The 23,695-nt window shown below is 38.0% G+C and overlaps 2 protein-coding genes across 4 annotated transcripts in view; both read right to left on the bottom strand.

The window, feature by feature from the left end:
* Positions 1 to 23,695, bottom strand: part of LOC117340282 (kin of IRRE-like protein 1) — a 378,740-nt gene that overhangs the window by 309,525 nt on the left and 45,520 nt on the right. The window lies entirely within an intron of this gene.
* On the bottom strand, positions 3,566 to 4,756 carry LOC117340376 (oleosin GRP-17-like). The gene has a single exon (XM_033902138.1). The coding sequence runs from the start codon at positions 4,754 to 4,756 to the stop codon at positions 3,566 to 3,568; it is 1,191 nt and encodes a 396-aa protein (XP_033758029.1).

Here is a 23,695-nt window from a genome sequence, read left to right as displayed (position 1 = left end):
TTAATTAAATCTTAAATGAAGAAATGATGTAAATCATTAACACCTTGGCTGAAGTGACTTCATTTCTAGATCAGCATTTGATACAAAAGCTTAGTATTTGATTATTTATGAAATCTCCATGTCCGACATTAATGAGAACAATGTTCAAGTTCCTCAATAAGTTTCTTTTCTTCGATATATTTTACAGAATTTTTTATCAAAGTCAATAGGTTTAATTCTTTTCTTCTACATATTTTACCCAATTTTTAATCAAAGCCCCAAGTACATTGTCAAAATAAATCAATTTCATTTTAATTTTCAAACTGAATTCTAAAATGGCAAGCAGACAAAGAAATCAGGAAAGATATAATTTATTTTAAAATTTTTACTTCTGGCGTGAAAACTCCTTTAAAATTGACATAATTTCATTAGATCTAACTTTAATTAGAGATACTGAAGCCTGTCTATGATAACCACTTTCTACAATCCCCTTAAGATTTAACTAATAAACAATTAAATACACAGAAACCCCAACATGCCAAAAACAAACAAAGCTGATGATAATTAAACAAGAAAACACTTTTGTGCCAGATTATAAAATGATCTATTTCTTTTCTGAAAATCAACCCCAAAACCTATAATAAAGGAAAATTAGATTTTCAGCAATTTGCAAAGTTCATTATAAATAATTACGTTCGGAGATATTTAAATGCAATTGAGAAAGATAAAAGTTCACAGCACATATCTTCAATATCCAACACAGGAAGTTATAGAGTTTAATATTCAACACTTTAAAATTAAGTTACAAAATCGTAACAATGTATTGGAGGAAAATACCTCTTTGGGAGAAGTCTCAATCCTTTGGTAAAGATTTTAGAGGTACAGCACATTACACAAACCCTCACATTGAACTTCAAACCAGAAACAGACTTTAGAGGTACCAAACATTACACAAAGCCTCATATTGAACTTCAAACCAGAAACAGACTTTAGAGGTACCAAACATTACACAAACCCTCACATTGAACTTCAAACCAGAAACAGACTTTAGAGGTACCAAACATTACACAAAGCCTCACATTGAACTTCAAACCAGAAAAAGACTTTAGAGGTACAGCACATTACACAAAATCTCACATTGAACTTCAAACCAGAAACAGATTTTAGAGGTACCAAACATTACACAAAGCCTCATATTGAACTTCAAACCAGAAACAGATTTTAGAGGTACCAAACATTACACAAAGCCTCACATTGAACTTCAAACCAGAAACAGACTTTAAAGGTACCCTACATTACACAAAGCCTCATATTGAACTTCAAACCAGAAACAGATTTTAGAGGTACCAAACATTACACAAAGCCTCATATTGAACTTCAAACTAGAAACAGACTTTGGAGGTACAGCACATTACACAAAGCCTCATATTGAACTTCAAACCAGAAACAGACTTTAGAGGTACCCCACATTACACAAAGCCTCATATTGAACTTCAAACCAGAAACTGACTTTAGAGGTACCCCACATTACACAAAGCCTCACATTGAACTTCAAACCAGAAACTGACTTTAGAGGTACCAAACATTACACAAAGCCTCATATTGAACTTCAAACTAGAAACAGACTTTGGAGGTACAGCACATTACACAAAGCCTCATATTGAACTTCAAACCAGAAACAGACTTTGGAGGTACCAAACATTACACAAAGCCTTACATTGAACTTCAAACCAGAAACAGACTTTAGAGGTACCAAACATTACACAAAGCCTTACATTGAACTTCAAACCAGAAACAGACTTTAGAGGTACCAAACATTACACAAAGCCTTACATTGAACTTCAAACCAGAAACAGACTTTAGAGGTACCAAACATTACACAAAGCCTTACATTGAACTTCAAACCAGAAACAGACTTTAGAGGTACCAAACATTACACAAAGCCTCACATTGAACTTAAAACCAGAAACAGACTTTAGAGATACCAAACATTACACAAAGCGTCACATTGAACTTCAAACCAGAAAAAGACTTTAGAGGTACCAAACATTACACAAAGCGTCACATTGAACTTCAAACCAGAAAAAGACTTTAGAGGTACCAAACATTACACAAAGCGTCACATTGAACTTCAAACCAGAAAAAGACTTTAGAGGTACCAAACATTACACAAAGCCTCATATTGAACTTCAAGTCTGGGAAAGGCTTTACAGATTCAGCACACATTCCACCAAGCCTCATATTGAATTTCAAACCTATAAAAGGTTTTAGAGGTTCAGCACATTCCATTGAGCCTCATGTTGATCCTTAAACATTTCAGCCTCAAAAGAAATGTTTCAGTCGATTCCACAATGATAATTTCTTAGGGTTAAAGGCATTACAGGAAGGATTCTTAAGGTTTTAAAACACTATGTAAGGGTGAAGGGTTTCCGTCCATTGTGATTTTAATCTCTCACTAGTAAAGAACGTTGATACATCTCTATGGCAACAGTTTATTCAGCATTGAGGTGGATATTTCAAATAAAAAATTCTCAATAGGAAAATAATATCAGAGTAAAGGAGGAAGTCTGTAATGCCTTTTTAGTGTAACGTTAAGGAGTTTCCTTCAATCAAGGAACTTATGCATAGAATAATAAATTCTTTGTCTAAGAAAAACTTTGACATATCGGTCTGGATTAAGACAATCTCTCACTAGGAAAGTTTACACATTCCATCGAGAGAATCTAATTATATTTCCCAGGGAAAATCCTGGAACTCCTTCAAGGCTATCTATTAATCTCTCCCTGGGAAAGCTCGGAACTCCATCCAGAGAATCTAATTATATCTCCCAGGGAAAAGCCTGGAACTCCTTCAAGGCTATCTATTAATCTCTCCCTAGGAAAGCTCGGAACTCCATCCAGAGAATCTAATTATATCTCCCTGGGAAAGCCTGAACTCCATCCAGAGAATCTATATATAACTCCCTGGGAAAGCCTGGACACTCCATCCAGAGAATCTAATTATATCTCCCTGGGAAAGCCTGCACACTTCATCCAGAGATTCTATCTATAGCTCCTAGGAAAAGACTCGATACTTTGTCATGAAAATTTATTTATATTTCCCTGGAAAAGCCTAGACACTTCATTTAGAAAATCTATAAATAACTCCATTTGAAAGCCTGGACACTCCATCCAGAGAATCTATATATAACTCCATGGGAAAGCCTGGACACTCCATCCAGAGAATCTATTTATATCTCCCTGGGAAAGCCTGGACACTCCATCCAGAGAATCTATTTATATCTCCCTAGGAAAGCCTGGACACTCCATCCAGTTTTATCTCCCTCGAAAAGCCTGGCGAATCAGAGAATCAATTTATCCCAATATCGTGCCATTGTCCTATTACAATGAAGTGTATTAGCATTAAGGACATACTACACAGCAGATGACAAAGTTACACACAAAATAAAAAACAGAATCATTCATATCTCACCATCTTAACTGACTCATCAGGTTATAAAGGGACATCACTCTGTGTTCAAGTGCATCCAATTAATCGTAATTACGATTACTCTGAATGAGGTGACAAGATATTATCATTGGGTGATTCATGATGTATAAAGTGAGGAGACATCATTGATACAGAGGTGACGAGACAGCCACAGGTAATCTGTACTACCTGTAACAATATCATACAGATAAAAATCTAACTTAATTGATAGAGGTATCAATCTCTCTGTCCTCTCTCCATCCTTCCCTCCATCCCTTCCTCCATCCCTCCTTCCATCCCTCCATCCATCCATCCCTCCCTCCATCCCTCCCTCCATCCCTTCCTCCATCCTTTCCTCCATCCTTTCCTTCATCCCTCCCTCCTTCCTTCCCTCCCTCTCCATCCCTCCCTCTCTGTCCCTCCCTCTCTGTCCCTCCCTCTTTCCCTCCCTCCATCCCTTCCTCCATCCCTTCCTTCTTCCCACCTCCATCCCTCCTTCAATCCATCCCTCCTTCCTGTCCCTCCCTCCATTCCTTCCTCCTTCCTGTCCCTCCCTCCATTCCTTCCTCCGCCCTTCCTCCGTCCCTTCCTCCTTCCCTTCCTCCATCCCTCCCTCCATCCCTCCCTTCCTTCGTCCCTGGACCCTCCATCCATCCCTCCATCCATCCTTCCATCTATCCCTCCTTCCATCCATCCCTCCTTCCTGTCCCTCCCTCCATTCCTTCCTCCTTCCTGTCCCTCCCTCAATGCCTTCCTCCATCCCTTCCTCCATCCTTTCCTCCGTCCCTTCCTCCGTCCCTTCCTCCTTCCCTTCCTCCATCCCTCCCTCCATCCCTCCCTTCCTTCGTCCCTGGACCCTCCATCCATCCCTCCATCCATCCTTCCATCTATCCCTCCTTCCATCCATCCCCTCCTTCCTGTCCCTCCCTCCATTCCTTCCTCCTTCCTGTCCCTCCCTCAATGCCTTCCTCCATCCCTTCCTCCATCCTTTCCTCCGTCCCTTCCTCCGTCCCTTCCTCCATCCCTTCCTTCTTCCCTCCCTCCATCCCTCCCTCCATCCCTTCCTTCGTCCTTGGACCCTCCATCCATCCCTCCATCCATCCCTTCCTTCGTCCTTGGACCCTTCATCCATCCCTCCATCTATCCTTCCATCCATCCCTCCATCTATCCTTCCATCCATCCCTCCATCCCTCCATCCCTCCTTCCATCCATCCCTCCATCCCTCCTTCCATCCATCCCTCCATCCCTCCTTCCATCCATCCCTCCATCCCTTCCTTCTTCCCTCCCTCCATCCCTTCCTCTGTCCCATCCTTCATCCCTTCCAGAGAACAAAATAAGAAAACTGCCTACTGAGGATGCTGACATCAACCCTGTATATCACAGTTACCATTTTGTTCCTGAACCTTTGACCTTTTCAGGATTCCATAAATATAAGAATATAAACATTATTGTATTATCTCAGACAAAAGTCCTCAGACCTTTATCCCTCGGAGAGATATTAACTGTTTAACAAGTTTGATGGTGACCTTTATGAACCTCAAACTGCAATTTACAGCTGAAAATTTCAAAAGTGTAAAACCCCCAGAAAATGTCTGCCACGCTGATCAGTAATCATGTGACTAAGTAAGGTATAAACGAGGAATTACGACCTTTAAGTTTTTTATCACCAGGTATTGTGACATTTAAATCTTTGTACAGAAATGTCTTGTTCTGTTTGTAAGTATGGAAGACAGATGCTGTCTGATCAATAGAAAATATTGACCATGATAAGCTTCTTAACACTTCATCAACTTAACGATGGCAAACATCATTGATTTTATCTTTCATTTATAATTAAAGGAAATAATATAAATAATTAATCTAGATTAAAAAGATTACAAAGTGGCAACAAGCCAATAATGATCAGTGAGTACAACAGGCCCGCGAGGAGACAATAGTTAATTGTTTGAGGTGAGAGATGTCAAACTGACAATACGTAAACCTTTTATCCCCACCTCTGAGACTCCGTCTTTAGTACACAATAACTTTCTTTATATGAAATAAGATAAAAACATCAACAACAAGACAGAAATGTGTGAGGATTGTAAACTATGTAAACTCTACCTGTGTCACAGCATCCGTGTACCTGGAAACCGTTACCTGGAAACTGTTACCTGGAAACTGTTACCTGGAAACTGTTACCCGTAAACTGTTACCTGGAAACTGTTACCTGTAAACTGTTACCTGGAAACTGTTACCTGGAAACTGTTACCTAGTTACTACTTCCTGTCCGTCATACCTGTCAACCCTACCTTCTTTTATATTCAATTAAATTATTTACTTATCTATTCAACAAACATATATATATATATATATTGTTCTGAGGTGGTGGTGGTGGTGGTGGTTGGAGGGAAGGGCCTCATTTACACCACTACAGGGAATTTTATCTCCCCTCACCAAAACTTGTTACCTCCCTTTATCAAAATAAATTTTGTCTCCCCTCACCAAAACTTATTACCTCCCCTTATAAAAATAATTTCATCTCCCCTCACCAAAACTTATTACCTCCCCTTAAAATAAATTGTATCTCCCCTCACAAAATTTTATTATCTCCCTTATGAAAATAATTTTGTCTCCTCTCAACAAAACTTTTTACCTCCCTCCTCAAATGCAGATAATTTCCTCCTAGAAAAGTTATATTTCCTTAAACTTATAGTACAAGTACTTATAAATACCTGTTTTTAAATGACCGGTTATCAATCGTGAAGTAACCATAGCTAATTATCTCAGACAGAAACATGTTTAGTCTTAAGGTAAACAACTCTCTGTAATATTAATGCTCGTTTCACAAAGCCAATTAAACCCTAAAGTGGACTTTGGTATTAAGTGAGACAATAATTGTATTTATACTGTCAGCCTTGTGACACGGACCAGATACTCTGTTTGTTACATCTGTCAATTATCTAACTGTGTATATCCTTACCACACATGCAAACATACATGTGATCTTACTTACTTGTCTGTGACCATGATCCCCAAGCGTGTCATGTTCAGACAAACTTTGCTTGACCTGGTGTTATTTTGTATTGGTTTCAAACATGCTCGTGATCAAGATACATTTTTATGTCTAAACAGATCACCGTTATTTTCTCCCTGAATTTTCACAAATTATTGACAGTAGATATAAAATTGATAGAACAATGCAGAGCGTGATGGCTCTGTTTTGTCAAACAATCGTTTAGCTGCACTGTTCTTGGAGGAGTTCGTGACCCAGAGGGAACATATAGACCTATTATCACACACAGTTATTGTTACGTTTACATGTGGTGCAGAATTTTTGAAAGAAATTGACAGAAAATATATCATGTGTATACACAGGAGATATCAGGTCCCTGTAATTGTTCCAGCACAACTTTAATGTTCCTCGATCCCGCAGCAATATGGTTCATCTCAGGGAAATAATGTGTCTGTGCTGAATATCAAACTGTATCTCCCTCAGTAGAGAGATTCTGGCACTGTGTGGATTACACAGGTAGTCCTTATAAATGGATGGTCATTATAGACAGGTTGTCTGTCATAAATGATGTCCCTTTAGACAGGTAGTCCTTAAAATGGATGGTCCCTTTAGACAGGTAGTCCTTATAAATGGATGGTCCCTATAGACAGGTTCTCTGTCATGATAGATGTTTCCTATAGATAGATGGTCCTTATACATAGATGCCCACAAGAAAATCTATAGACAGGTTGTCTCATCACAGGTGGTCCCTATAGACAGGTGGTTCTGACAGATGGGTGGTAATAGTTTTAGACAGGTTATCTCTATAGATACAGTAACTGGACAGAGTCAAATTTTAATTACACAGATGGTCACTATAGACAGGTTGTCTCTATAGATACAGTAACTGGAAACAGTCAAATATTCATTACACAGGTGGTCACTATAGACAAGTTATCTCTATAGATACAGTAACTGGACAGAGTCAAATTTTAATTACACAGATGGTCACTATAGACAGGTTGTCTCTATAGAAACAGGAACTGGACACAGTCCAATTTTAATTACACAGGTGGTCACTATAGACAGGTTATCACTATTGATACAGTAACTGGACACAGTCAAATATTCATTACACAGATGGTCACTATAGACAGGTTATCTCTATAGATACAGTAACTGGACACAGTCAAATTTTAATTACACAGGTGGTCACTATAGACAGGTTATCTCTATTGATTCATTACACAGATGGTCACACATGACAGGTTATCTCTATTGATTCATTACACAGATGGTCACTATAGACAGGTTATCTCTATAGATTCATTACACAGATGGTCACTATAGACAGGTTATCTCTATAGATTCATTACACAGATGGTCACTCATGCCAGGTGGTATTTCACTGTAATGAAACAAAGACGTCCTATTCACATTCCATTTGTTAGAGATAATCACCATGTCAGTGGTATGAGTAGCCTGATAAATCAATATCGGTTATCCAGTAGTGTTCCATCGTACTGATGCCTAAAGGTATTTATCCCGACCCTGAACTGTACATATAAACACTTCACCTTTAATTCAATAATTACAGACAAATCGTTAGAAACAGTAAAATTCCCGAGTGACCCGTTAACTCATTACATGATTTTGATAAGCTATTAACATCATGTCAAGCACCAGTGTTCGCAGTGATCTACTTGACACCGCCGCAGCAATCGCAATATTGAACAAGGATACAATTTTATTAACGTTTATTTAATATCGCATAAACGTCATATTGACAGAATGATTTCTTTTCACCGGAATCCACTCACAACGAACAAAATATTTTTCCCTATTATGTGCCACCATTTTGCATTCTAAGAACAAGCCCGTTTGATTATGAGTCTAAATCAATATAAAGAAATTTGAGATTTCTGTGTTAAAGGTTTATACAGCTTAAACTAAATTATGACCTTAAAACTCATTGGCCATTATTCCATGAATATAAACACAAAGCCTAAATATGCAAACAATTATCTAATTGGTTTAATTGACCAATCAAAATAAATTATTTCATTAACTTCTTTCAGATAAAAAATAATATAAACCTTGACCAATCAGAATGTGTCAGTTCAATAACAGAGATAAAAAAAAACATTTCCTTTTATCCAACTTATACGAAAGGAAAATAATCTCTGAAAAGTACCAATTATGTAGTTCAGGAAAATATTATGATAATGGATGGATGTTTTTCAATTTTCTTTAATTTCAGAGGAGCGACTAGATGATTAAGACTGTTTCAAATGTCAACACATCTCATCCTGTCAACGGAAGGATACCGGATTCTCCATTGTTCTCTCGACAGAGGAAAATATTCTTAGAAAATATGTCATGAATTCTTAAAAAAAGAGATTGATCAGTTTAATTTCCTTTAATTAACATCAATCATAGTAAATAATGATGGATTGATTTTATTACCTAGTGGCAACTTTCTGCATACAAAATAAATTCGAAAAATATTTCTTTAGAAAACAATCTTACTGTAACAGTATTTCTGTCTACAGTCACTGTTATTATATGACAAACCATATTAACTCCAATAAAGGCCCCTTCCCCTTGTTTTCTCATTCTAATCGTAAATTGACTAATGATAAGGTAAAACAACATCTGTTTACATACAACTGAAAAATCAGTTTACATACAACTGAAAAATCTGTTTACATACAACTGAAAAATCTGTTTACATACAACTGTAAATCTGCACACATGCAAGTGAAATCCAACAGTCAAAAACAAAATCAATCCAACAGTAACCACAAAATGTCTTATTAACATGATTCAGTGTAAAGTTAACTTCCTTGATAGATTTCATGCTCTTTTTAACATCCGCTCTTTGAAGAACGTCAAGCTCCTGGGATATTTATTTCAGTAAATATGATATTTTTTCTCTATTGTAACGGGTCCTATAAGTACTCATAGCTGTTTCAACCTTAATCATGTGGTTTAATTATAAATCACCAGTACAAAATAGTCCCAAGTCCACCATCTAACCTACCAATCACAATATAGATTTTAAGGAGGAAGTTCGGCCTGATTTACCACACGGACTTTGGATTGCCAGTACGGAAAACAAACTTCCTGTGATTATCGGACCAGAACGAGAACCTGCCAAAACTCATTTATGATAAACTTCTGAACCTGTCATTCGATTGGCTAATATTGATTTCAATCTGTAGCCAGTATCAATCAAGTGCTAAGATACTTGAGCATCGAATGGATTTATGTACTTAATTAACACAAGAAAAGTGGTCAAGTATTGATCGGCCGAATATAAAAACCAATAAAATTAATATCGCTATGTATCTCTTGAACGCAGTCACATTCATTGAATTCTTTTATGTCATTCATTTGTCTATAAACCCTTACATGAGCTATTTTGATCTTCATATTTTAATGAAATGTCATGTTTTCAGATTATATGACCTTGCAATGGAGACAATAAAAATACAAAAAAAAAATAACTTCAATAAAAATAAAAAATACAGATTTTTCATACCAAAATTCAAGAACAATTCCAGCACTTTTTCTCAATTTCTCAAGTGCAATTTTAGTGCAAACTCTACTTTTTAAGAAATAGCGATAACAAGGATTATTTATGGACAAATGACGGTCCACGGGCCACATACACAGGGTGATTTGATGATGATGGGCTAATAACAAACTGTGTTGTGTGAGTAAAAGCGCCCTAAAGAATGAAATTACAGTAACTAACGGAACACCAAAATCTGAAAATTACCGAAAAACAAAGTAAATGGCTCTGATGATTAAAGTCTTCTTATATTTTTCTTGTTATAAATTACTTATTTTAACAAAAAACTTGAAAAAGTATGTTTACAACAGGTAAGCATGGATTCCAGTACTTGTCAAGCACTAAACACTAATTCAATCACTTTTCATCATCTGTACGAACCATCAAAGCCTATTTACTGCAATATTTACAAAACTTGTGATAACCAGAGGCCTGAATGGTCATGAAGTTCTGAAATACATACGGATATTTGATTTTTTTGTTTTTAAGTTAAGAATTTAACTATATGATCAATGTGACCTTGAAAGTAGGTCAAGGCCATTCAATTAACAAAGCAGATATGCCACTGTTCCAACCTTGGGCTTCTTGGTTATTGAGAAGAAGATTTTAGCATGTTTGACCACTGAGATGTTGAAAATAGGTCAAGATCAATCATTTGAACATTCGTCGCAGCATGCTAGTTTGTCGCAGCATGCTAGTTTGTCGCAGTTTGTACCAGCATGCTAGTTTGTCCCAGCATGCTAGAGGCCCAATTTCATTTCCCTAGGCTTCTTTGTTATTGAAAAGAAGTCAAAAATGCAAATTGTTAATGGCACACAATGGATGGTGCTGGACAAATGGTGACCTCAGTAGGTCATCTGGGACTTCGTCTCAGGTGACGCGAAAATAGTCTGAAGTTTTTCCATAGATCTGTTTCATGTACATCTCAGAAAAGATAGAAATTTCTGCAATATCATAAGTGATATATATTGATTGTTTAATTATAGTAATTGTTGTATTATAAAGGAATTATATATTGAATTCTCTATATCCTATAATCAAACTACGACCAGTAAATGTGTCAGTAGCCTCCTTATTAGAAAGCAGAATCAAATAAAGCCTAATCAGAAGTACCGCCCTCCCCGGAAACATAAGATTGTGACAAGGCAAACAGTTCAATTATCTCATTAACGTAGATCAATGTTGCTTACATCCCCAGACGAATAAAGGCTCGACCTGTCAGACCGCGGCACTGCCATTTCCACACTTAATTGTCGTTTGATTTTTGTATCGACATACACGCACAAACGTAATGATCCAGCACTGCTCACTGTTGATTCATCACAGTAGGTAAAGCGAGAGTGACAAATGCTTTACAAAAAGGGAAATTCATTAGGTTCGCATTTTATACTATGTCCACACGGGCCATGGATGGACACCCTCAGTTTGATGTGTTAAAAAACAAACCCTGCCTCCCCAGGAAGACATTTCGTGTCCTAAGAATAGAGTAATAATCTTTTTTTAGATTTTCCCCTGACAGAACAATTACGATATAATATGGTACAATAACAACATAGACTGTTTTTATTACAGTTTTATCATTGATTATAGTTTGAGGATTAATTAATAGTTTGATTTTTATAACATTTCTATAGTTGTATTATAAGTATTAACACTTATTCCTGACTCAACTGAAACTACACTTGGTTTTCTTGGAAACTACACTTGGTTGTCTTGGAAACTACACTTGGTTGTCTTGGAAACTATGCTTAGTTGTCTTGGAAACTACACTTGGTTGTCTTGGAAACTACACTTGGTTGTCTTGGAAACTACGCTTAGTTGTCTTGGAAACTACATTTGGTTGTCTTGGAAACTACACTTGGGTGTCTTGGAAATTACGCTTGGTTGTCTTGGAAACTATTTGGAAACTATGCTTGGTTGTCTTGGAAACTACACTTGGTTGTCTTGGAAACTACACTTGGTTGTCTTGGAAACTACGCTTGGTTATCTTGGAAACTATTTGGAAACTATGCTTGGTTGTCTTGGAAACTACACTTGGTCGTCTTGGAAACTACACTTGGTTGTCTTGGAAACTACACTTGGTTGTCTTGGAAACTATGCTTGGTTGTCTTGGAAACTACACTTGGTTGTCTTGGAAACTACGCTTGGTTGTCTTGGAAACTATTTGGAAACTATGCTTGGTTGTCTTGGAAACTACACTTGGTCGTCTTGGAAACTACACTTGGTTGTCTTGGAAACTACACTTGGTTGTCTTGGAAACTATGCTTGGTTGTCTTGGAGGTGAAACAAGAACAAACTTCAAATCAAACTGAAATCTCTTATTTTGTCATATCGGTCACATCTGATTGACATATCTTTTAGTGCATCAGGATTAATTATTCATGGAAATTGACAACTTAACATCAAACAGAAATGATGATAATTATAAGCAGCAAAAAGTTTATCTTTGGTGAAAATCTACAGTAATTTGAGAGGAACCCAAAAAGGTCATCATTATTAATGATCTACACCATAAAAATTGTATCGACATAACATACAGTTATCATCGATCCTAAATGTTACTCACATTCAGTCAACAGGAGAGAAAGACTGCAATGACCAGACAAGGACTCAAACCTCCAAACTCTAGACAGACACTCTAAATGTTTGTCCTGGCGACCATTGTTCAGCCATATATTACGTAACATTACATTCCTCCCGCCTTCAACAAAGTCTTTGACCCCAAAGACACACACATGACCCGATACCACTTTCCTTGGATGTTTAGTTTGGTGCCAAATGTAACTGGAAAGAAATAATGCAGCAACGAGACTGAAATTCAAACCAGGGACCTCCAAATATCTAAACTGACAATCTAACTTCAACTGAGCTGACCACCAGCATTCAGCCCAAACCAGGGACCTTTAAACTCTAAAACGGACAATCTAACGTTAACCGAGCTGACCACCAGCATTCAGACCAAACCAGGGACCTTTAAAACTCTAAAACGGACAATCTAACGTTAACCGAGCTGACCACCAGCATTCAGCCCAAACCAGGGACCTTTAAAACTCTAAAACAGATAATCTTACTTCAACTGAGTTAATTATAATTCATTCTACCATGTTTGCTATGTAACGCCAGTTTTGATTGGTTTAAAACCATGTATTATTTTCCAATAACCCACGCTCGTGCCAATAATACACGGTCGTGAGTCACGGCTGTTACAATTTTATATATCTAATATTCACACATTTTATAAAAGGTTACTATAGCCGAGTTGGCTAATGGGTTAGTCTTTCAATAAATTTTTATCACGATGCGAGTTCGAATCCCTTTTATTTTTTTTTATTTTTTTTTTGTACTTTTTTTTTCAAAATCAATGCCATATGATAGATGCTCTTGATCGTAGTACTGTATTGCCTGTATATTACATCAACAAATAATGCAATACTCCAGAAATAAATTACAAGGTTTTCTGGGGGTTTCTTTGCTTTTTTTTCTATTAGAAAGAGGTCGATCTCAGAACTAAACAGTACATGGTAGAATAGAAATAATCAACTTTGACTCTTGTATTGTTGTAGGATATACAACTCAGACTCGGATATTTTGCAATTTTAATTAATAACTCAGGCCTGCTGCCTTCGTTATTAATTTAATTGCAAAATATCCTCGTCCTCGTTGTATATCCTGCAACAATACACGAATCATCGTTAATTATTTCTTAATTAGCTAAACTCTTTACAAGCATTTTTGGTCTGAAAACGATAAGAAAATTAATATTTTATCAAAGCATGCACACATGCATTAGGCCAAGGTCAACTAAAGTCTTTACTACATTTTGGTTTCCTCTGTCCATTGTGTAGGGTTTCCCGATAGCCTGTCATGATGGCCACGTAAAATTTACATGTGCTGATGACCTTGGAACTGAAATCAACTCTGTCTAGGTCACATTCATCACGGGAAAGTGCATGAGTCTCGGAAGCCACATCAACCCTTCTGTCACAATGTAGGTATAAATAACTCTGTTACAAGTATTCGGCTTGAAAAGTTTTCTATTTGGACGGAAATATATTCCGTTCTCCAACATTGGTGTGATTCCAGACAAAAAAGGGCCAATTTTATGTAGAGCATGCCTAGGTTACTAATATTGACTACATGTACAATAATATAAATCAAAAGTTAGTGCCTAATGCTCTAATTTCACATTTCCACTGATCCATTTTGTGCAACTCTGGGAAACCAAAGACGGTAATACCAGGAGAAAATGGTCGGTATCGCATCTAAAATGTCAGAAATCCGCTGTGACTTTTACCTTCGTGACACATCAAATTCAAATATTTCGGCTCGGTAATGTATCATACAGGGAATAAATCTCCAGAAATCTGAAAACATGTAGTTCTATACGTACCAGGGTCAAACCAGCAATATCACTAAACAAATGATATACATCTGGCTGTGGTGTAATTTGATATGTATTGTTTTAGCCTGCTCAATCACTTGTCTTTAAATCGTCCAATCAGAAGTGTTTATTTCAAATTCTGCGTATCATGGCCAGCATGTCTATTTTATACAGCATATCTTCAATATCAATGACGGAACAATCTGAAATAAGATCAAACTTCTCTCTTGATTTAGTTCTTTATCACAGAGATACACAGAGATGGCGTATACAAATATCAAATGTTTCAGTTTGATCTATTTTTTATCAGATCAATCTTATTCCAAATTTGAATAAACATGATTTTTGTAGCAAGTAGAACTTAGCTGAATCAGTGATATTTTTGTCCCAGGCAAATTGATCCATCAACTACACGAAGTTATACAGATATACAGGATTTCTATCTCCTGAGAGATCATATGGATACATTCCATAATACATCTAAATAAGGCTGCCAGTAAGATCAGCCATTTATTACACAGCAATACCCAGCTCTGGGCTTTGGCTTCATCTGCATTTAATAACTGTATGTATATCAATATAAAGGAGATATTTCCCCATCTCCCCCCCCCCCCCCCCCCCCCCCCCCCCCCCTCCTCCTCTCCCTCTCCAATATTTCCCCTCTGATCTATTTCCCTTACTGTCCCCCTCTCCCCTCCTCCTCAAATCTCTTCTCCTTCCCATCCCCTCCCCTCTCCTCCTCCTCCTCCCCTTCTCCTCCTCCTCCTCCCCTTCTCCTCCTCCTCCCCTTCTCCTCCTCCTCCTCCCCTTCTCCTCCTCCTCCCCTTCTCCTCCTCCTCCCCTTCTTCTCCTCCTCCTCCCCTTCTCCTCCTCCCCTCCCTCCCCTTCCCTCCTTCTCCCTCTCCTTCCTCTCCCCTTCCCTCCTCCTCCCCTTCTTCTCCTCCTCTCCCTTCTCCTCCTCCTCCCCTTCTCCTCCTCCTCTCCTCCCCTTTTCTCTCCTCCTATCCCTTCCTCCCCCTCCTCCTCCCCTTCTCCTCCTTCCCTCCCCCTCTCTCTCCTCCTCCCCCTTCTCCTCCTCCTCCTCCCCTTCTCCTCCTCCTCCCCTTCCTCCTCCCTTCTCCTCCCTCCCTCTCTCCTCCCCCCTTCCTCCTCCTCCTCCCCCTCCCTCCCCTTCCTCCTCTCCTCCCCTTCTCCTCCTCCTCCCCTTCTCCTCCTCCTCCCCTTCTCCTCCTCCCCCTTCTCCTCCTCCTCCCCTTCTCCTCCTCCTCCCCTTCTCCTCCTCCTCCCCTTCTCCTCCTTCTCCTCCCTTCTCCTCCTCCTCCCCTTCTCCTTCTCCTCCCCTTCTCCTCCTCCTCCCCTTCTCCTCCTTCTCCTCCCCTTCTCCTCCTCCTCCCCTTCTTCTCCTCCCCTTCTCTTCCTCCAATTTTCTCTCCTTCCCCATCCCCTCCCCTTCCCTCCTTTTCCCTCGAGTCATCACTTTTCTATCCCCTTCCCTCCTCCATCTCCAACCTTTCCCTTCCCATCTTCTTCTCTCCTTTTCCCTCCAATCATCTCTTTCCTTCCCATCCCCTTCCCATCCCTTCCCCCTTCAATCTTTATGTACCCACAATCCTTTTTGTCCCCTGCATCACCTCAGTCCCTGCCCTATCAATTTATCATATTTTATTTGATGCCTGGGCAGGGATCAAACCTAGGACCCCTCAGCTGGTATCAAACCTAGGACCCCTCGGTTACTTGCCTGGTGCTAATTGGGGTAGAGAGAAATTTGCCCTATCAGAGTCAGTAGGCTGACTTTGTCCCAAGGTTGATATGTACCTGAGTGATTGCACTGACAGGTAATACGAACAAGATTTCTAAATCTGCGCCCAAGTGTGACCAAGACAATGGTCCTGAACCAAGAGACACCTCCCGGGAGATTCGGAGAAATCGTACATTTATAAAACATGTACATGCATGAAGACACAGGATGTACTATCTCAAACGTGCTGAGACACTTTCATTCCCAGTTCTCACATCCCACAGTGGAATTTACGGAACTGTAACTGTCGTCCATTAATACTGCATGTGCCTCCAATGATGTTATCAGGCAGCGTGTCGTTGTTGTGAGATGAAGTAAGACTCCAATCTAACTGACGCGGGCAGACAAACACCTCTGGGGACTTATTACCGACAGTTGTCTACGTCCTGCATGTGCAGATGCTGGTGCAGAGGATTCTGAGTAATTCTGACAACGTGCCCATTCCTCTCTCCAACATTGGTCAACAACTTACTCCGTCAATGTATCAGCCATGTGTTTTGTGCAGAAAATACTTCTACTCATTTATACAGCTTTGTTGACTTCTTTCGTAAAGAAATCCAGAAAATACTTCTACACATTTTTACAGCTTTTATTGACTTGTGTTTTGTAAAGAAAACCAGACAATACTTCCACACATTTAAACAACATTGTTGACTTGTTTTGTAAACAGAACCAGAAAATACTTCTACACGTTTATAGTTTTTTTTACTTATGTTTGTACAGAAAACCAGGAAATACATCAACACATTTATACAGAAATTGATACCATTATCTAGAAAGACCAAACCATACTATCTACCAAGTTGTAAATCTCTCTCCTCAATAAAGGAATTAGAAACAGTCAAATCAGACTGGGATATTACAGACTTAATGAAGCTCCCCCTTTTGACCCTCAGCTTCGTCAGATACCAGGGGAGACAACTGTGAGTAACCACACTAAACCTCCAAATGTATATTGAAGTACTTGGTGACATTTAGTTCCTCAGTCACATCTGATTGACATATCTCTTAGTGCATCAGGATTAATTATTCATGGAAATTGACAACTCAACATCAAAAAGAAATGATGATAATTATAAGCAGCAAAAAGTTTATCTTTGGTGAAAATCTACAGTAATTTGAGAGGAACCCACAAAGGTCATCATTATTAATGATCTCCACTGTCAATTGCCATACATACGTGTATATACATGTATATTAATGATCTACACTGTCAATTGCCATACATACGTGTATATACATGTATACTGATGACAAATGCTTTCCTTCTGCTAATTAATAGTCACTAATAACTGACAAATTATCTCCCCTATACGTAAAAAAAATACCATCTATTAATTATTTTTCTCCCCTTCCACGAAAAATAAGCCCTTTAACTAACAAAATATTTCCCCTTTAAATCATCTCCACTTGATTGACGTATTAACTTCCATTCCTTTACAAATTATCTCCCCTTCATTTACAAATCATCTCCCTTCCTGGACAAATTATCTCCCCTTTATTTACAAATCATCTCCCTTCCCTGACAAATTATCTCCCCTTTATTTACAAATTATCTCCCTTCCTGGACAAATTATCTCCCTTTATTTGACAAATTATTTATCATATAAAACAAATAGCAGTTCATCAACTGAGTTTGTTGTATTTATTTGTTGTATTTATTTTCGTGGTTCTGTGGATCTGCCACGAAAACCATCAAACCAAAAAAGTTCATAAACAGCAAATATTTCAAGTAATACAATACAATACTTGTCTGATTATCAATCATCTTAAGAAGGAATTTATTAAATTGTGTTCAATATGAAGAATGTCATTATTGATTAGAATCGGAGATCACTGACAAATATCAGTCTCTACCTTAAACATACTTATCTTACAGAAAGGATTTTTTTCTTAAACCTCTTTCCAAAAAGTTACATTTTTTTTTTTAAATTAAAGTGAATTTGAATTCTTATCTTCTGATGTAGACAACTTGTCTATTGGTTTGTAAATATCATGCATTTCCAATCTATCAATCAAATTTGTTATTTGATTTGTTCTCAGCTGCATAAAATGAAACAATTTTTTTATCACAAAGATACTTACTTGTATGTACCTGTATGTATTTGTCTCATCATTTTATCAACGTAAGTAAACATTTTAAAATGGACAATGATACAACTCAATTCCATTAACAATTTAATTTAAGTCTTCAAAATGTATTTCCCTGATCAAAGCTAAAACAACTTTCCTAGCCTGGAAAGATCAGCGAAAAGTAGTGGTGATCGATCCAAGACTTATTCTGAAACATTTCTGATGGATTAGTATTCGACTTCTAGAGGAAAAGATCCAAGACTTATTCTAAAATATTGGTGATAGATTTGGGCTGTAAATCTGGAGGAAACAATCCAAAACTTATACTAAAACATTTCTAATAGACTTTGACAAACTTTTTAAGGGAAGAAATCACGGAGTATTACTATAAATACTGTGACAGACCATGACTGAGATTTCGAAGGAGACCCTAAGCCCCAGCTGAACAGTCTTGGAGATCTCAGTTCTTGAAATATTGATGTGTCTCTCCTAGCACTGAGGTGGACTTAAATGAGAGAGGAATCTGGAATCACCGGGGTATGATATGAGACAGAATGTTCCCAGCACTAGTCAAAAACTATAGAAGATGGAGTGCCACAGCCTCAAAGTCTTTGAATTACAGCTCCCAGCTGTAGACATTTTGTCACCGTCTCAGACGTACACGATCAATATGGAACAATAGTGAAGTTATTAATTAAATCATTTTTTCCCACTTAAAGCTCTGGCCCCCTCACTGCGCTGATCTATAGGGGTATAGATAGGAGACACGCTCTCAGATATTTCATCAATAAGCCCGGTAGGTCTTACGCCAGCACCTGTTAAACACAGCACCAGGAGTATAAATCCCATCTCACCACAGACTGCCGATCCTGTCGGGAGAACCGTTTTATCTACAGCTCGGCTACATCAAGTTATATAAAGCAGATTAGGAAAAAATTATTCATAAATGATTTTTTATAATTATTAAAATTTAAAATTAGAGCATCGTTACATCAGATTATATCAAGCAGTTTAGGAAAAATATCTTTGTCTTTATAATTATTATAATTGAAATTTAAACCAGTTCTGTAAATCACTGAAAACATAAAATTGTCTTATATTTTTTTATGATTCAATTTAAAAGACATACGATTATGTAAAGGAAGACAAAATGAGCTGATCCTTGACATTTTCATGGTTCCATCACCTGGTTAACTTAATTACCTATGTCTGATCCTCTTTGTAAGATTTCTATTGAAATATTCCAACAAACATCAGACTTATTGAAGTAACTACAATTCAGCAGACACCTTCTGTTTCTGTCAGCCAACAGAATCAGGTTTAACAGGATAGAACCTTGACCTTGTCTGAGGGAGCCAATCCGATCAATGGAAGGTCAACTAGATAAATGATGGCCTTGACCCTATCTCTGCCAGCCAATCAGATAATACCTTGGTTTCTATGGTACGCCTCTCTACCTTGACCCTATAGGTCAATCAGATAACTTTCTATTTACAACCTTACCACTGACAACATTGACTTTGTCTGAGCCGGTAACTTTATTATGTAGACAAAAACATACAGAAAATCCCAAGTCTACCTTGAGTTAGACATAGTTATCCAAACACAGCAGCGCTCAAACACAATCTGTGTAAGTTATATACTGTTGCTTGTTTGAGAAGGGTGACACAATTGTGATAAAATACCAAATTTATCCAACAATCAGACATGGACTTATTGTCAGACATGGACTTATTACCAGACATAGACTTATTGTCAGACATGGACTTATTACTTGACATGGACTTATTACCAGACATGGACTTATTACCAGGTATGGACTTATTACCAGGTATGGACTTATTACCAGATATGGACTTATTACCAGACATGGACTTATTACCAGACATGGACTTATTACCAGACATGGACTTATTACCAGACATGGACTTATTACCAGATATGTACTTTTTACCAGGTATGGGTTTATTTCAAGGATGGGCTTATTACCAGATATTGGCTTATTACCATATAAACATTGTAGGTCCACAGCCTTACTTCCCCTACAACTAATGGACTCTTCCCCTCATGTACTTTTGGACAGAAGAGTACATTATATAAGACATGAAATATATGTCAGGTTGTCAGATGCACAGGTCGAGAAGGATCCATCGGTGGTCATACCCTGTACCGGGCGCGACTGACTGACACCCTGAACTAATCACATCAGCCGCCTGGAAGCCCGCAGGACAGGAACAAAAACTAACATATCACTACCGTTTGTGTACGTCATTGTGTGGAAGTCAATCAGAGTAGCCTACCACCATTGTCTGGATTGCTCTGGAAACATCATGTTCCTCACAAAATATCAGCCGAAAAATAATCAGTTTTCTTGTTGTAAGGTAATAAGCGGTCTGATTGGAGCACCCAATGAAGAAAAGCAGCTTAATTTAATTTTGCAACAGCGACCCGACTTACGTTGCATTCTGTGTCAAGGACTTGTGTTTAGATATTGAGTAGTGACGGGGTGACATTACCAGAAAAACTCTAAAAACAGACAGATTTTGTTGGTTTTGACTTGTAACAGCAATAGAAAAGTAGATTGTAAGGAAGACATTATACAATTATAGAGTCGGGTGGAGAGTAAAAAATTATAGGGTCGGGTGGAGAGTATAAAATTATAGGGTCGGGTGGAGAGTATAAAATTATAGGGTCGGGTGGAGAGTATAAAATTATAGGGTCGGGTGGAGAGTATAAGATTATAGGGTCGGGTGGAGAGTATAAAATTATAGGGTCGGGTGGAGAGTATAAAATTATAGGGTCGGGTGGAGAGTATAAAATTATAGGGTCGGGTGGAGAGTATAAAATTATAGGGTCGGGTGGAGAGTGTAAGATTATAGGGTCGGGTGGAGAGTATAAAATTATAGGGTCGGGTGGAGAGTATAAAATTATAGGGTCGGGTGGAACGTGTAAGATTATAGGGTCGGAAGGAGAGTATAAAATTATAGGGTTAGGTGGAGAGTATAAAATTATAGGGTCGGGAGGAGAGTGTAAGATTATAGGGTCGGGCGGGGAGTATAAAGTTATAGGGTCGGAGGGAGAGTATAAAATTATAGGGTCGGAGGGAGAGTATGAAATTATAGGGTCGGGTGGAGAGTATAAAATTATAGGGTCGGAGGGAGAGTATAAAATTATAGGGTCGGAGGGAGAGTATAAAATTATAGGGTCGGAGGGAGAGTATAAAATTATAGGGTCGGGTGGAGAGTATAAAATTATAGGGTCGGGTGGAAAGTGGGGATAAAATATCATCTAAGGTGTGGAAAAGGGGTCATTGACAATTGAACCAGTTAATGAGGGACTGTCTGAAGTCAGTGGTAGATATATCAGTCAATAAAACCTGGCACATTTTACTGTGATAATAACAATCTCCAAACAGTTGTAAAGTCGCATAAAAATAATTCCTACAGTAAAGCACCATTAGTGCTTCAGAAAGTACCTATCTAATGGTAATAGACTTTAGACTTGTTTGTTTTGTTCCATTTATCACAATGTGAACAGCCAGGGACAATTTGAGGTGGAATGCCTGTGTAGTAGCTGGTGGCTCCCTCACTGAACTCTATATTACAGAACTCTTGTATGGTGTACAGAACAATTGAGGTTTGGGCCGAGAACACAACCAAGACAGCACAGGCTGGTCTGCTATCTCAGCTAGCTGAGGATTTTTGTTTGTTTGTTTGTTTTTGTTTAACGTCATATTAACAGCCAGGGTCATTTAAGGACGTGCCAGGTTTTGGAGGTGGAGGAAAGCCGGAGTACCCGGAGAAAAACCACCGCCCTACGGTCAGTACCTGGCAACTGCCCCACGTAGGTTTCGAACTCGCAACCCAGAGGTGGAGGGCTAGTGATAAAGTGTCGGTACACCTTAACCACTCGGCCACCGCAGCCCCAACTAGCTGAGGAATGCAAGCTGTCCTAGGTTAAGGGTGAAACACTGTGCAACATTTTGCTGTTTATTTATCAGATATTTTACTAATTAAATGAAGAAACAAAGGAAGTATTATAACAACTACTTTGTTGATTATCTACAGCTGGAAAATCCTGAAAAACATTAGTAGTTCTATCAATTCTTTATAGTACAGTAATTCTTTACATATTTTTGTTTTGTTTTTTCAGCAGAACTGGACTAGGCTGAATGACAGTGGCCAGGCTGTTGATTATCTACAGCTGGAAAATCCTGAAAAACATTAGTAGTTCTATCAATTCTTTATAGTACAGTAATTCTTTACATATTTTTGTTTTGTTTTTTCAGCAGAACTGGACTAGGCTGAATGACAGTGGCCAGGCTGTTGATTATCTACAGCTGGAAAATCCTGAAAAACATTAGTAGTTCTATCAATTCTTTATAGTACAGTAATTCTTTACATATTTTTGTTTTGTTTTTTCAGCAGAACTGGACTAGGCTGAATGACAGTGGCCAGGCTGTTGATTATCTACAGCTGGAAAATCCTGAAAAACATTAGTAGTTCTATCAATTCTTTATAGTACAGTAATTCTTTACATATTTTTGTTTTGTTTTTTCAGCAGAACTGGACTAGGCTGAATGACAGTGGCCAGGCTGTTGATTATCTACAGCTGGAAAATCCTGAAAAACATTAGTAGTTCTATCAATTCTTTATAGTACAGTAATGTTTTACATATTTTTGTTTTGTTTTTTCAGCAGAACTGGACTGGGCTGAATGACAGTGGCCAGGCAGCTTACAAGGTGAATGGTTAGAGTGTCTGTCTAGACTTCAGAGGTCCTGGGCCCGAGTCGCAATCTGATCGGTGCATTTTTCCGTTCCTATTACACTAATTTCAGCCCATCTTAATTCAAAGTTTAAATATAGAGATTGTCTGTCAGATTTTTTTAACATACTTTAACAAACATTGTCTTATTTATATTTTTTGAAGTAGCGAGTGTGTCAAATATATTAAAAGATAAAATAGAACTGATCCCATTAAGACTTTTATGATGAAATATCACCGAACTCCTACTGTTGATCTTTCTCATACAGTCTGATGGATCCACTACAAAAACTACAGACAGGGTCAGAGAAGGATGTGAAGGTCAAAAAGGATATTACTCAAGGCCATCTAAAGCACTCATCATATTAATTGACTTGTCACCATAAACCCGCCTCAACAACCCTCAGCTTTATTGCCATAATCAGACTCAGGTTTATAGTGTCACTTAAATGCTTGTAATGGTAACAAAACAATAGACAAGGAAATCAAAGTCATGTGTGTGTTTGATAGTAATAGCTACAGCCTTGACACGTATAATACATTGAGTATATATGACTTATATTTAGGTTCCATAGCTCGGAGTCTGATTACATCCTATTCCATCGATGGATACTTCATTATACTGGGCCTTTTTCCAATGATTATCCATCGATGCAGAAAATGTGTATATCTTTCTGTCCT

Source organism: Pecten maximus, chromosome 13 (assembly GCF_902652985.1).
Source record: "Pecten maximus chromosome 13, xPecMax1.1, whole genome shotgun sequence".
Lineage (NCBI taxonomy): Eukaryota > Metazoa > Mollusca > Bivalvia > Pectinida > Pectinidae > Pecten > Pecten maximus.
This window is presented reverse-complemented; position numbering and strand designations above follow the sequence as displayed.

Bases quoted from the DNA above. Each gene is read 5' to 3' on its own strand.
- LOC117340376 (XM_033902138.1), bottom strand. From the start codon at position 4,756: ATGGGACAGAGGAAGGGATGGAGGGAGGGAAGAAGGAAGGGATGGAGG.